Raw genomic sequence first — 13,090 nt, 5'->3', positions numbered from 1 at the left:
AGTATATGGTGCACCTTCTGATAAGAAGAAGTTGCAGTTAAAACATTACCACCAGAACCATCAATCTGATCATTCAGCCTCTTCAGATCAACTGGGCCATCACTCTAACATTTATACAGCGGTAGATGCCATATGACTGTCAATAAGAATATTTCTGTTCAAACTTTAATAGCAGGTAATTTTATTGGAACATCATTTCCCAACATAACTTGAAAAAAAAAAAACCTTTAATTTAAGCACCTGTCATGGAGTGAACGATCAGCTGATGAGTCAATGTAGCAGATCTATTGAGGTAAACAGCTTGCACTGCATTACCAAATATGGATACTAATTCTATTTTCTCTTAATATTATTAATGTTTTTTATCATAATGCTTTTAATTTTTATTTAACCTTCATTTTACCAATCAGGGTGTTTCTTATTTACAGTGTTTATCTGGCAATGTTTTAATTAGATCATGTCCATTTATTGATCCTCGACATGTTTTCAGACGAGACTTTGGGAGTTTTTGATGCTCTGTTTATCACCTCGTCAGGTTATAGTTAGTCTAATTAATAATTATTTATTCTTTCAGCTGTGACAGAGCTTATTAACTTTCTACTGATTTTCACAAGCTTCTTTATAAACGACAAAAGTCATGTTTAGGCTGTGCAGGTACATGAAAGCTGCAGCTAACAGCAGAATGAAGTCTGTGTCTCTTAAACACGTCCAGGAGGTCCAGGAGTTAATTTCATTATCTTAAGTTCAGCACGAACAGTTGCAGCGGAGGTTTGAAACCTTTCAAAATTTTAGAGTCAACATTTGAGCCATTTAGTCACTTACAACTCTGTGTGCCTTAAAAATAAAATAAAGACAATTGTCAAAAATAGCAGATTGTCAATAAACTAAGAATATATTTAATAAAGACTGGCTATGCTATCTGTACAAATACACTTATTTAATTTTTTAATTATCATATTTAATGTAGAGTTTAAAATAAAAAAAATGACAACAAGTATTTAATTTCTAAAAATAAAATCAATTTTGTAATCAAATCTGTCTGAATAAACATTTCTAACTTATTTCACCATGACTGAAAAAATTGACTAACTTTCTAGGATTGAGCTGTTTAATAGAAATTCCTCTCATAAGATAAAAATCAAAAAACAACATTGCAATAAACCAGATGTTTATGTATGGAAAATGTTTTGTATAAATCTATGATCGTGTCCAGCATGTTTTATCTCATTAGGACATTTTGAGAGAGAGAGAGAGAGAGAGAGAGAGTGGTGCACACGTGTACCTTTTTGGTAGTGAGTACAAATGCAAATACTCTTTCTGACTTGAATACTATTTTTAAACTTGTTCAAGGCTTTTTCAAAAAGATGGATCAAAATGATAGCTGCCATTCATCCCCAAAAGTAGCCATTGTGTGTCAGTTTAGGTCCAATGCATATATGGGACTAAAATAAAATAAAAAATAAAAAAAATCACAAAATCACAAGACTGTGATCCAAGTAGCATTTCTGAAGCCTGGCCACATTGTCTTTCTGATTCAGAAACTTGAATACCTTTTCTATTTTGCAACAAAATAATGTGTGACCAGTGTTGTTTCTGTAAAGTAATGCTTTGTTTTAAAGTAATAAAAAAAATCATCAACAGAAACATGTTTATGAATGTTGTGTTTTCTTTGAATCTCACAAATGTTACATTCTAAAGTTTTCTTCCAGACTTTGGTTTAAAACACTTGAGGCAACTTTGAATATTGAGCAGTCACAGACTCTCACTTCCTGCACTGACATGCTTGTTAATTTTACACGCAGTAAAATGCAATAATGTTTGTGCTCACATCGGTGTGTATTTGTTTGGCAGGCAATATGCATCCTTTCAAGGAATGTTAGGCCTAGTGGTCCTAAACCAGCCTTTTGTCCAATGCACTTTTTCAGTACTTTATTGTTAATAATCAAACCAAACACCAAGTTGTGGACACGTACAGTATATAGTGAGATCATTGTCTTAAAGTCTAATCCAGTGAACCACATAGACTTGTGCCGCCATGTTCTCTTTGTGTTACCAAGATTGCTTTGGGTCACATGACTGTAGATTAGCTGTTATTCAGAAATAGGCCAGAGCTGAGCCTAAGGGGAAATACAACAGTGACCACTCCAAATGGTGTGTTCAGTACGCACCATCTGTGTGTGTGTAGACGTGGGGTTTTTATGCTTATATATTGTGCACAAGTGTGTGTTTGCATATGCATGTACGTGGATGATTGAACTTGTACAAAGATCTGGGAGCGTCAGCTAGCAATGTACAGGAAGACATCGTCAGTGTTGTGTGTAAATAAATGTGAGGCTTCTGTGAACCCAACTGCTATATTTACAGAAAAAAATAAACGGGTACAAGATTGTTGTGCATGCTTAGGCTGTTTGCATGAATCATAAGAGCATCATGAATATGGAAACATACGAGGATGCTTCTGGTGTCAAGATAATTGAGCGTCTTCCTTCAAATTAAACTTCCCATTTCCAGAGGAGTGATACGCATGAAAACCTCTATCCGAAAACGCTTAAAAAACCCAGTGAACTAAGGAATCTTTCTTTAATCAGTTGCTGCATAATTTTGAGCCATTCGGATGTTGACAAACCAACTTTTCCATCATCCTAAAGATTACAGTGCTTGAGTCAGACCATTCAGTCATGACATCTTCTTAAGCATTTTTTTCATCTCCACTTGCAGTCATCCATTTTAATAAAGCATTGTGTGATAATATGTGCTGTTAAGTGGAAGATGATAAAACCTTACTGCTCTCAACTTCTGGAAGAGTCTTAGTGTCGGGGTCACTGATTAAATTTGCTCAATTTCCTACTTTCCTTTTCTTTCGCTGCTCCCTTCCTCAGAGGCCGCTACAGTGAACTAACTCACACAAAGTCTTGACACGTGTTGTTATTTGTTCTTACGCCTGATGTCCTTCCTGACGCAACCACAGACCACCGAGCTACCACAGCCCTCTGTGTGGAGCAGAGCGCTGCCATCTAGGTCACCTGGTGGAGCAGATGATGGTTAAGGGCCTTGCTCAAGGGACCAGAGTGAGGCAAATGAGAGTGGAGGCAGGTGTGGGTGCTTCACCATTCCCACCCACATTTTTCGATATCGGTTTGGGGAGTTGAACCGGCGGCCTTCCAATCACAGGCTCACCTTCTTTAACCTCTGCTGCACCACTCCCCCTGCTCACTTGCAGACATACATATCTATTTAAGGTATAAATGGATTATATTTGCACATCCTATAGTTTTTCTAACAGCTGAACTTAGTCATAGACGATAAATAGATATCGACATTTAGCTGAGATGTGCTAGAAAAAAGTGCCTTCTGTTTGGGACTTGAGTTTTCTGCTATGCCTCAGCATCTTAGTCATCGCAACTATCCATAACCCTTTCTGAGCAGTGTAATACCCAAATCCAGTCTTGAATTGTGTTGATTTATTTAAAATGTTCCACCTTACAGGCCGGATGGACGTAGCTTTTGGGCTGTATGTGTCCTGAGGGCTGCCAGTTGATGATTGTTGCTTTTTGTAGTTACAATTCTGAGCTTCACTCTTCTCTCATGCCCTTGCAACAATGTGTTCCAATGTTTCCACCTTTTTTGCTTCATGCTGATACTTCATACTGAACAAGTTCAGACGCAGTTTGACATCACTCACACGTCACATGCCAACTGTGCAATCAATGAAATCATACATTCATGTACATCACCAGGCCTTACCGAAACACCAGCCAGGTGATGTACCTATGATTATCCACAATGTGTTATCTCAAAACTGTAAGTTACCTTTAGATATTATGATATTTGCGCTTGTCATGATAATTCTGCTGCCTTCCTTCCCAGGTTATTGATTATGGTAATGATAATGCCCAGCCAATTTTAAAAGCTTAACTCATTTTTTTTGTCCCCAAAGTCCAAAGCTTACAATAGTAGAAACTTTTTGTGTCTATAACATGTAGATTGGTTGAGCAGCCAAACCATTATGCCAGACTATTGTGTAAATTCATGTATTACAGTGATAATTCCTCATTACTCAGGAGCACAATGCTCATAACCAAGAAAAAAATGGGGTGGGCACTCAACTGGTTATTGCTTTTATTGAGGACTCTCATTTGCTAATGGTTAATCGTCTCTCTAAATACAAAGATGGATTATATGACAAACCACAAAAATCACAACCCATGTGCCACCCAATGCCTTTTTTTAAAGCAACAATGTCTCACTATTGCATTCTCTTTAACTGGTGAAATATTTAGATTTGACAGACTCTGAATAATTCATCCTTGCTGAAAGTACTGTCACATCAAAGCAACTCTGAGTTTTAGTTCTTTAGCAGCCGTTTCATCTGCAAGTGAATGTCTCTGCAGTAAAGTCTTTCATCTGACTCCAAGAACCCACAAGACTCAATGGAAGAAATGTGGCGAATTATTAAAACTATTACTTAATTGACAATAAATTGTAATTTTAATCCCTTTGTTTAAGTTTACATTTTGATCAAATGATTTCATGGATGACTTTTTGGAAGACTTGTGTGTGCTGTCAGTTTAAAGGTACTTCTCAATGCAATAATCTTACTTCCTCTCACCCTCTGTGTTTGTGTTTCAGCCCTATAGAGTCCTGCCAGAACTTCTACAAAGATTTTACACTACAGATCGATATGGCCTTCAATGTCTTTTTCCTCCTTTACTTCGGCTTGCGGGTAAGCTGGCGCATACGATTGCATGCTTACACCAGCATACGAGCACACTCAAACACACAGCTGTCCCTACGTGCAAACCAGGGCATGTGCATAGTTTTGAATGCAGTAGCAATGTGGCAATGTTGCCAGTACTTACATGAAATCATCAGCATACTTTTTTTTTTTCAAATCTACACACATAATTACTTATTTTTATTTAGAAATTTAGCCAAAAATGTCTTTCCTTCAAGACATCTAACATTGAATGTGAACACTTAGCTTGGATCGTCTATAATGCACAGAACGCACTGTAATAATGATGTTGCTATCATGGCTGTCATGCCACCAGTGGTGCAAACGCAAGCTTGACATCCTAAATAAATAAACAAATGAAATCATAAGCTGCTTACGCCACCATTTTCTATCATGAATCAGCAAGTTGGGTGAATCTTTTGTTGTTTTCGACGGTGTGTCAGCACTGTCAGAGGTAGACACAGCAGTATAAAATGCCAATCTGTGATGGAGTTTTTGTGAGGGGGGAAAAAAACACTTAGTTGTTATATTTTGTACCGTTCTTGTCTCTTTTTTTTGACAGTTTATAGCAGCCAACGACAAGCTGTGGTTCTGGCTGGAGGTCAACTCTGTAGTTGACTTCTTCACCGTTCCTCCCGTGTTTGTCTCCGTCTACTTAAACAGAAGCTGGCTCGGTAAGTTTCAGTATCCCATTCCGATGTGTCGCAGTCTTTGCTTCATCAGTCCGTTTCATCTCTCACTGTTAAACCTCGTCATGTCTCGTACAACACTGACACTTCTGTTTCTTCCCGTTTCTTCTTCACCTTCTACCAATGCACAGCGCTCCTCCTTTTAAAAGTCCCCATCTTTCCCTCTGCCTTCCGGTTTCTCGTCTGTCTCTCCCCTTAGTGGGAGCATGTCTCTGAGGCCCTGTTGTTTGAGGCTGCACTCAACTTTCTCTCATTATTAGAAGTGACAGGGCTAGGCTCCTCCGATGTTTCAGGCAACACAGGCTCAGCAGAGTGAATGGACTAATGGGAGTGAAAGAATGGGGCTGTAGCTCCGTGTGTGTATTTTAGATTCATTAGTAATTGCTGTATTAAAGCGCTGCACCTGTAATACCTCACAGCAGTCAATAACTGCCATCTAAATGAGGCCCATTCACACCCGCACGCAAAATAAAATGCACATGCCGAAGCATGTGTGATCCTGGTATACACTCATGCACTCACTCATGCTTGAGCAGACTGGAAAACACCCTAACCTGCATTACATAACGACCTACTTTTCCCACTGTGTTCAGAGAACCGTGACCTAAATTATACTGCAGTAAAAAGAGTTTCTTTGTGAGTGAGTTCTTTGTTCGGGCATTGCCTCTTCTGCAAAACACATTGGTAAAACTCCTTGCTGCTTATATTAATCTGGTGTTTTAATGTGGCATTGGATCTCTAAGCCTTGAGTCAGAAAGAGTATAGCACTGGGACCGTTTTAATTTATGGATGCTGAAGCACTTTTCTGGGCTAAGATGATTTACCTGCTTTACTAGTTGAGCATTTGTCTGCTGTCCCTGTTGCTGCACTTTTTAAAAGCTTACCGGATCACGTGATCTATGTAAAACCGTCAACATTACATCATAGCAGCGACTTCTTGCTCATAAGTGTTTTAAGCGCTCACTAGAACCTCTGAGCTTGTGCATTTATCGTATTTTTCAGAATATAAAGCACACTTCAAATCCTTTAATTTTCTCAAAAATCGGCAGTGAGCCTTATGTGTTAATTCTGGTTGTACTTACTGACCTCGAACCGATTTTATGTGGTTATTGTGAACGAGTTGAATAAAGTTTGACTTATCTGACTGTTTTGTTTTGCTTAATGCATCTTATAATCCAAAAAATACAGTATACAAAAGTTCAAAAGTCTGATCACGGAGCTGATAAAAGCTTCTTAAAATGAATTTGTTTGTCCAAAACTTTAACAATGAAGTAGCTGTAAATAAAATGAAATAATCTGTTCTGGATTCTTGTATTCCTGATATAAAGTATGTTAAAGTTTTAATGATGAGGATGGGAGGTTTTGAAATAGTGACTGGACGCAATCAATTGATTTCCTTAGGTAGACAACTTTTACTGAATAGGATTTTATAATATATGTGCATGTTTTGTACAATGCCCTGGAATGACTTTTGTTGTCACTGTTGCCTTCATGCTTGCTCAAGATGAGAGTCTGCAATGAAGTTAAACTCAAAGCAGTCTACTCCTCTGATAAATAATGTTAAATTATTATTTTTATATATGAATGTTTCTGTTCAGTGCCCTGAGATGACTTCTGTTGTGACTTGGCGCTATATAAATAAACTGAAATGACTTGAATTGAATTGTAAAATGAGGTTATATAAATAAACTGAACTGAAATGAATTGAACTGATGAGGCTGTGAAAATGTTGATTTTGTATGTGGATCACAAAATTCAAGATGTTGAATCAGGATCTCAGGTGAGTTCTCTATAAAAAATGACTAACAAAGATATTTATTTAGTATTAATTTACCACCAATTTTTTTGACATGGACTTTGGACCCTTTTATTTGTTTTCCCCATAGCACTGGACCCTCACAACTCTGAACAAGGCTAAGCCCAATGAATGAACGAATGAATGAATGTTGTTCAGATCTTATAAGCATCTGCAAAATACAAAGTAGGTCTGATGGGTGCAGTTTGCACAAAATATGTTACACTTCCAGAGTTCAACTCTAGAGTTCCCCATGCTTGCATAATCTGGACTGTGAGGAAATATGCATTCAGTCAGTGAAGTTATGGAAAATTAAATATTTTTTCTTCCAGATTGTTGCACAGTGTAAGCTCAAGAAAGGTTAAACCATGTCATCTGGACAAGTTTCTTTTTTTGGGAGAAATGTTTCAAGCCAGCCTTCTGTGTAAGTTTTAACCATATTTAGTAAAAAATAAAATAAAATAAAGAATGTCGGTACAGTAGTCTCGCATTCATCGCGGGGTATTCGTACCCTGAAGCCCCGCGATAAGTGAAAAACCGCGAAGTAGGAGTAATAGTACAAGTCATAAGTACCGTAGTAGTTTATTTTAATATTTATATAGATATATATCAAGGTGTTTTAAAGCCTTCACACACTCTTGCAATGTTCTAAACAAGGTTTAAATGCTCTAAAAGAGCACATAATGTCATGATTTCAGCTTCCTGCCTCCTCTGCTCTCAGCCACCTGCAGGTGCTCTTGGCCACGCCCACTTCTCCACTCTGCACACTGAACATCTGATCAGCTGTTTAACTGCAGCAGGACAAAGCTGCAGGAGGTGCTAAATAATTTAAAACAATTTAATTTAAATAAAAATGTCATGCCGATCGTGCGGCTCATCCATCAATCAGCCAATTGTGTGTCATGTCTAATCTTATTTTGAAAAACCGCGATAGAGCAAATCCGCGATAAACGAACCGTGAAGTAGCGAGGGACTACTGTCGTTCTAAGTGATTCAGACCTTTATTTATTGGTTATTTTATGAAGTGAATTGAAGCCAAAAGTACACCAGGAAAGGAACAACGTGTCCTTGGACGTGCTTCAGTTGACCTCAGCAAAACATATAAGACACATCGAACTGAAGTGGGCTTCAAAAACACAGTTTAATTTTAAAATATTCACTTTAAATGTATTTTATTTCTTAACAGAACAACCTCTTGAGCAACTGAGTGCCAGGCAACATTTTCTTTTTGGTCACTGTTTTTATAAGATGTTGAGCCGCATCTTCGGACATTTCTCAAACTCGAAAATGAATCGTTCCTCCTCTTTTTTTTAATACATTTGTTATGAAGCGGCACTGCAAATAAACAAAACAAGGACTGTTGATAGAGGAGAGATGCTTTTTCAAAGGCGCCAATGCTTCAGAATATACGAGTGTTGAGAAATACTTCTGGATGTCATGGCATGCAGTGTTGGTTAGTGATCAGCTGCTGCCAGTGTGGGGGTCATAAATGAAAAAAAAAAAGGAGGTATAGTTTTTGAATTATATTATTTGCTGCCCGTGTGTTTCACTGTTTAAAAACGTCTAGGAGACGTTCAGGCCTGTTGATAGATAGACTGTCTTCTGGTCGTAAGGCTGCAGTTTCCATCCATATGTCCTGCAAAACATCTTTGGACAAGACACTGAATTTCCTCACTGCCTCTGGTATGTTTGAGTAAGAATGTAAAAGTGCTGCATGTAGATAATGTAAATTATATAATTAAAAACAATGTATGGGTGCTTGTGAATGGGTGAATGAGAAACACTGTAAAGTGCTTTAAGGTGCTATAAAAGAGCAGAATGTTTAACATTTACCAGAAATAGTATAACTTAGTCTAAAGCTAAACAATCTTGTTTTTCTCAACCTGTTAAAGACTTGAGGATTTGCTGCAAGCCCGAGTTATAAAATTAACAGTGTGTAGATGTGCAGTGGGATGTGGCATACCCTAACAGGCTGGTGATAGCGCTCAGAATACCAATGGTGTGCTGAAAGTGTCAGTATTCAAATCCTGTCAAGGACAGGAATAATAAATAGCTGCCTACGATCTGCATTAACAAAGGAATTAGGCCATGTTGTGAGTGAAAAAGAAGCACAACAATTTGTGTAAGTGCCGGAATAAAAGAGATAAAATGCACTAGATTTGATCTATTTAAGATGGACACCTTGGAGTTTCAATTAATAACATTACTTCGTCTTCATGCAGTGCCTCTAAAAGTCTGAGTGGTTTTAATGGTTTAATCTATGATGAGTGCTGCTTTAAGTATATGGTTTCTTAGCAGCCTTTGTTTGAGAAGTCAGGGTGGTTGTTACGAATGTGTATTGTGCTCTTATTTCCCCAAAGATTATTCTTTCCATTCACTGCAAGGGAATACACACGAGTTAGTTAAATATATCATAATTATTGCACCACTCCTTGTATTCTGTAAGCTGTGCTCCTGCATGTGAAGACCACAGAAGATCTGTTAGAATATTGTTTACCTACCATGCACCATGCATGGAAGTATTATGTATTTATTTTTTTATTTTTTTTGTATTGCAAATACTTTTTTTAGGTTAAATATCTCCGGGTCTTGTTCACGAATGAGGGAAAAATGGAGCGGGAGGTCGTAAAGTGAAGCGGGCGCTGTACCGGTCTGTCGTGGTGAAGAGAGAGCTGAGTCAAAATGCGAAGCTCTCAATTTACCGGTCAATCTACGTTCCTACTCTCATCTATGATCATGAGTTTCGGATTGTGACCGAAAGAACGAGATCACGGATACAAGCGGCCGAAATGAGTTTTCTCCATAGGGTGTCTGGGCTCTCCCTAAGAGATAGGGTGAGAAGCTCGATCATCTGGGAGAGACTCAGAGTAGAGCCGCTGCTTCTCCACATCGAGAGGAGCCAGTTGAGGTGGCTCAGGCATCTGGTTAGGATGCCTCCTGGACGCCTCCCTGGTGAGGTGTTCCAGACACTTCCCACCAGGAGGAGACTCAGAGGAAAACCCAGGACATGATGGAGGGACTATGTTTCTCAGCTGGCCTGGGAACGCCTCGGGATTCCCCCAGAGGAGCTGGCCCAAGTGGCTGGGGAGAGGGAAGTCTGGGCCTCCCTACTTAGGCTGCAGAAGAAAATGGATGAATGGATGGATGAATGGATGGATGCAAATAATTTTACTTCTACTAAAAAAAAGGTACATTATTTAAGTGAATACTGATTTGAAGCTCATATTAAAGCACTTTTGAGGTTTTATTAAAATTTTTTTTTATTAATTTATCAATAATTAACAGATTGTTTTGCAACAAATATTTCATACCAATGAACAATACATAATACTGATAATTTAATCAAAAGTATTTTTATAATCTAAAGTCACCATAAGTTAGTTGTAAACTACAGTGCAAAAGTGTTGTTGGTACAGTGAATGTACATCAGGCACACATTTTATTCCAACCTGCTACTGCCACCTAGTGGTGCATTGGTAAACAGTTTTGTATTTTGCTGTTGAAAGAGGCTTAGCAGCTGACTTGAGAGATCCAAAAGCAACTGGCAGGAAATCTCAACCAAGGAAAGAAAAATACTTACTGTAGAATTAAATACCCCATATGTTAATGCTGATGTCTCCCATACTGCACTGGATGCTGCATTAACGTGTAAAGGAGTAATGTCAACGCTGATGTGTGCTTTTTAGCTTTCATGAATGAGATGAGAGCCAGTGGCCAGAATATGTTTAAGAGCATCGTATAATCTAACCCTGTCAGTGTTATCCCAGATGAAGCATCCCAGCCAGCTGATTGATAAAAGGTCTCGGCCAGAGCATGTGACGAAGAGGCCACGCTCTGGCTCGCAAAGCCTCAATGAAGTAAGAGTTGGCACAGACCGTTAAACCCTTTTTGAATGAGCCTCTGATGAGCGGACACGTGTGTGACATGGTTCTGTTTGTGTGTGTGCAAGAGGATGTTAGAAAGAGATTTTCATAAACACAGCTTGGATCCGATTTTTTTTTTTTTTAAGAAGCCTTTTTTTTCTTTTTTTTTTTGCCCACAGCCATCATGGCTGCATGACTCAAAGGTTTAAACTGTTTAAAGATAAATTGTCATCCCTGATAAACTGATACTACTCACATCTTTAAGGTTGGAGTTTGCAGTGCACCTAATGATTACCCCAAACTTTTGTTTTTTTGGCCTTTAGCTCAGTTTTTTTTAAATCTACAATGGCTGTCAAATTTATAAACTTGCTCATAAAATTATTACTCAGCCAAAAAAAGAAGTGTGCACCACACCCATCCAGATGTTTTTATTCTACATCCACTTGTTCCTGTTCAGGATCTCAGCCTACCTCCAGGGGTCATTAAACGATAGGTGGGGCACCCCATGGACTGATCATCAGTCCATCACAGGACCACATAAAAACAAATAAGGCATTATTCACACCTGGTAACAATTTAGAGAAGGCAATTAATCCAACATGCATATTGTTAGATTGTGAGAGGAAACTGGAGAACCTGGAGAAAACCCATATATACTGTATGCACTGGATGCTCACTGACATCTTAAATTTTATTTTATTTAAGTAAAGTTGTGTGAAGCATTTATTAATAGTTTATACAGTAAAACTGTGTTCAGGTCGATCCTGGTTTGGATACATCATTACAAAGCCAAGATAAATAAGTACACGGACATAATAAGAGATTTTTTTTTCCAGCCAAACGTACATAAAGGGAAACATCATGATCAAGAAATAATGTTTGTGGCTGCAGCTCCAGTAAAGGGACAACAGGCCTCCAGATTAGCATCAAAAATCATGATTTGATCACACCAGCTGTCTTCTTGTTGTTGCTTTTGAATCAGACTGACAGAGTTATGAGTCACAGCTGATCGGTGGCAGAATGCATTTGACAGCATTCGCCCATGCAGTGGCACCAAGCAACAAGGATGCTGTTTAGCTGAGAAAAAAGTGACAAAGTCTAACTTTCTTATGCAAAAGTGACAAAGTGTCAAACATTTAACATGCATTAGCTCGAACTGCATTGTAATGTTTGAGTTTTGAAGTGTTTTAGATAAGAAAATATAACTGCTCTTTGTTGGTCCTTATTCTGGTTAGACGTTAGCTTAGCATTCGGATTTCCAAACTTGTTAAGACACTGCTCACTGTCTAATCAGAGGTATTTTAAATAACTCCTTAATAAAACTGAGCTATCACTTTAATTTGCATGTGAGGGATATAAATGCAACTGTTAGATTCCTTTATTCCAATGCACCTTTGTGTTAGGAGTGCGCGGGGAACCCAGATGATATGAGACCCAGAACGAGGCAGACACAAGGGGAATACAAAATAACAGTGTTTATTATTTACAGTGAGTTTAAATCACATCCACAGGCTGCTGGTCTGAGGCTCCTGGAAAGAGGGACGACAGGTTAATGGCTGTCCAACGGGGGAGGCTCAAGTTGATTGTTAAGGAGTGTGTTTGTCCTTACAGTCCAACCCGAAGGGAGAGCTGGTCCTTCAGTCCAAGGCGAGCGAGCAGCAGAGGGAAATCCAACAGAGTCCAAAGGGGAACGAGGAAGGCTGGCACTGGAGGCAAAGAGGCACGAGGAATACCTGAGAGGCCTAGGATCCAAATCAGGTCACGAGGGAAATCCAAAGAGCACGAGGAACCAGGAAACTGGAAAAAAGAGCAAAAGGTGAACAAATTCTTTTCACCAAGACATTTGCCTCACAACAGTACAATACCATAAGAGGTGATATGCTCCAGCGTTGAATCACACCGGACTGCAGCCTTAAGTAGATGGAGAGGCTCATCAGGCTGATGGCCGCCAGGTGTTGGTAATCAGCGGCCATCAGCAGGGCAGGCTGCAGGCAGTGGGATCCTTACA

At 38.8% G+C, this 13,090-nt stretch overlaps 1 protein-coding gene across 1 annotated transcript in view; it reads left to right on the top strand.

Moving 5' to 3' along the window:
* The window catches only part of kcnma1a (potassium large conductance calcium-activated channel, subfamily M, alpha member 1a), a gene marked incomplete in the record, with an annotated part of 198,584 nt that overhangs the window by 114,556 nt on the left and 70,938 nt on the right, over nt 1-13,090 (top strand). The window contains 2 exon segments of the mRNA XM_037680098.1: nt 4,630-4,723; nt 5,298-5,409. Coding sequence (XP_037536026.1) covers nt 4,630-4,723; nt 5,298-5,409 — 206 coding nt within the window.

The sequence above is a fragment of the Nematolebias whitei genome, chromosome 1 (genome assembly GCF_014905685.2).
Source record: "Nematolebias whitei isolate Nwh7 chromosome 1, NemWhi1, whole genome shotgun sequence".
Taxonomy (NCBI): Eukaryota; Metazoa; Chordata; class Actinopteri; order Cyprinodontiformes; family Rivulidae; genus Nematolebias; species Nematolebias whitei.
This window is presented reverse-complemented; position numbering and strand designations above follow the sequence as displayed.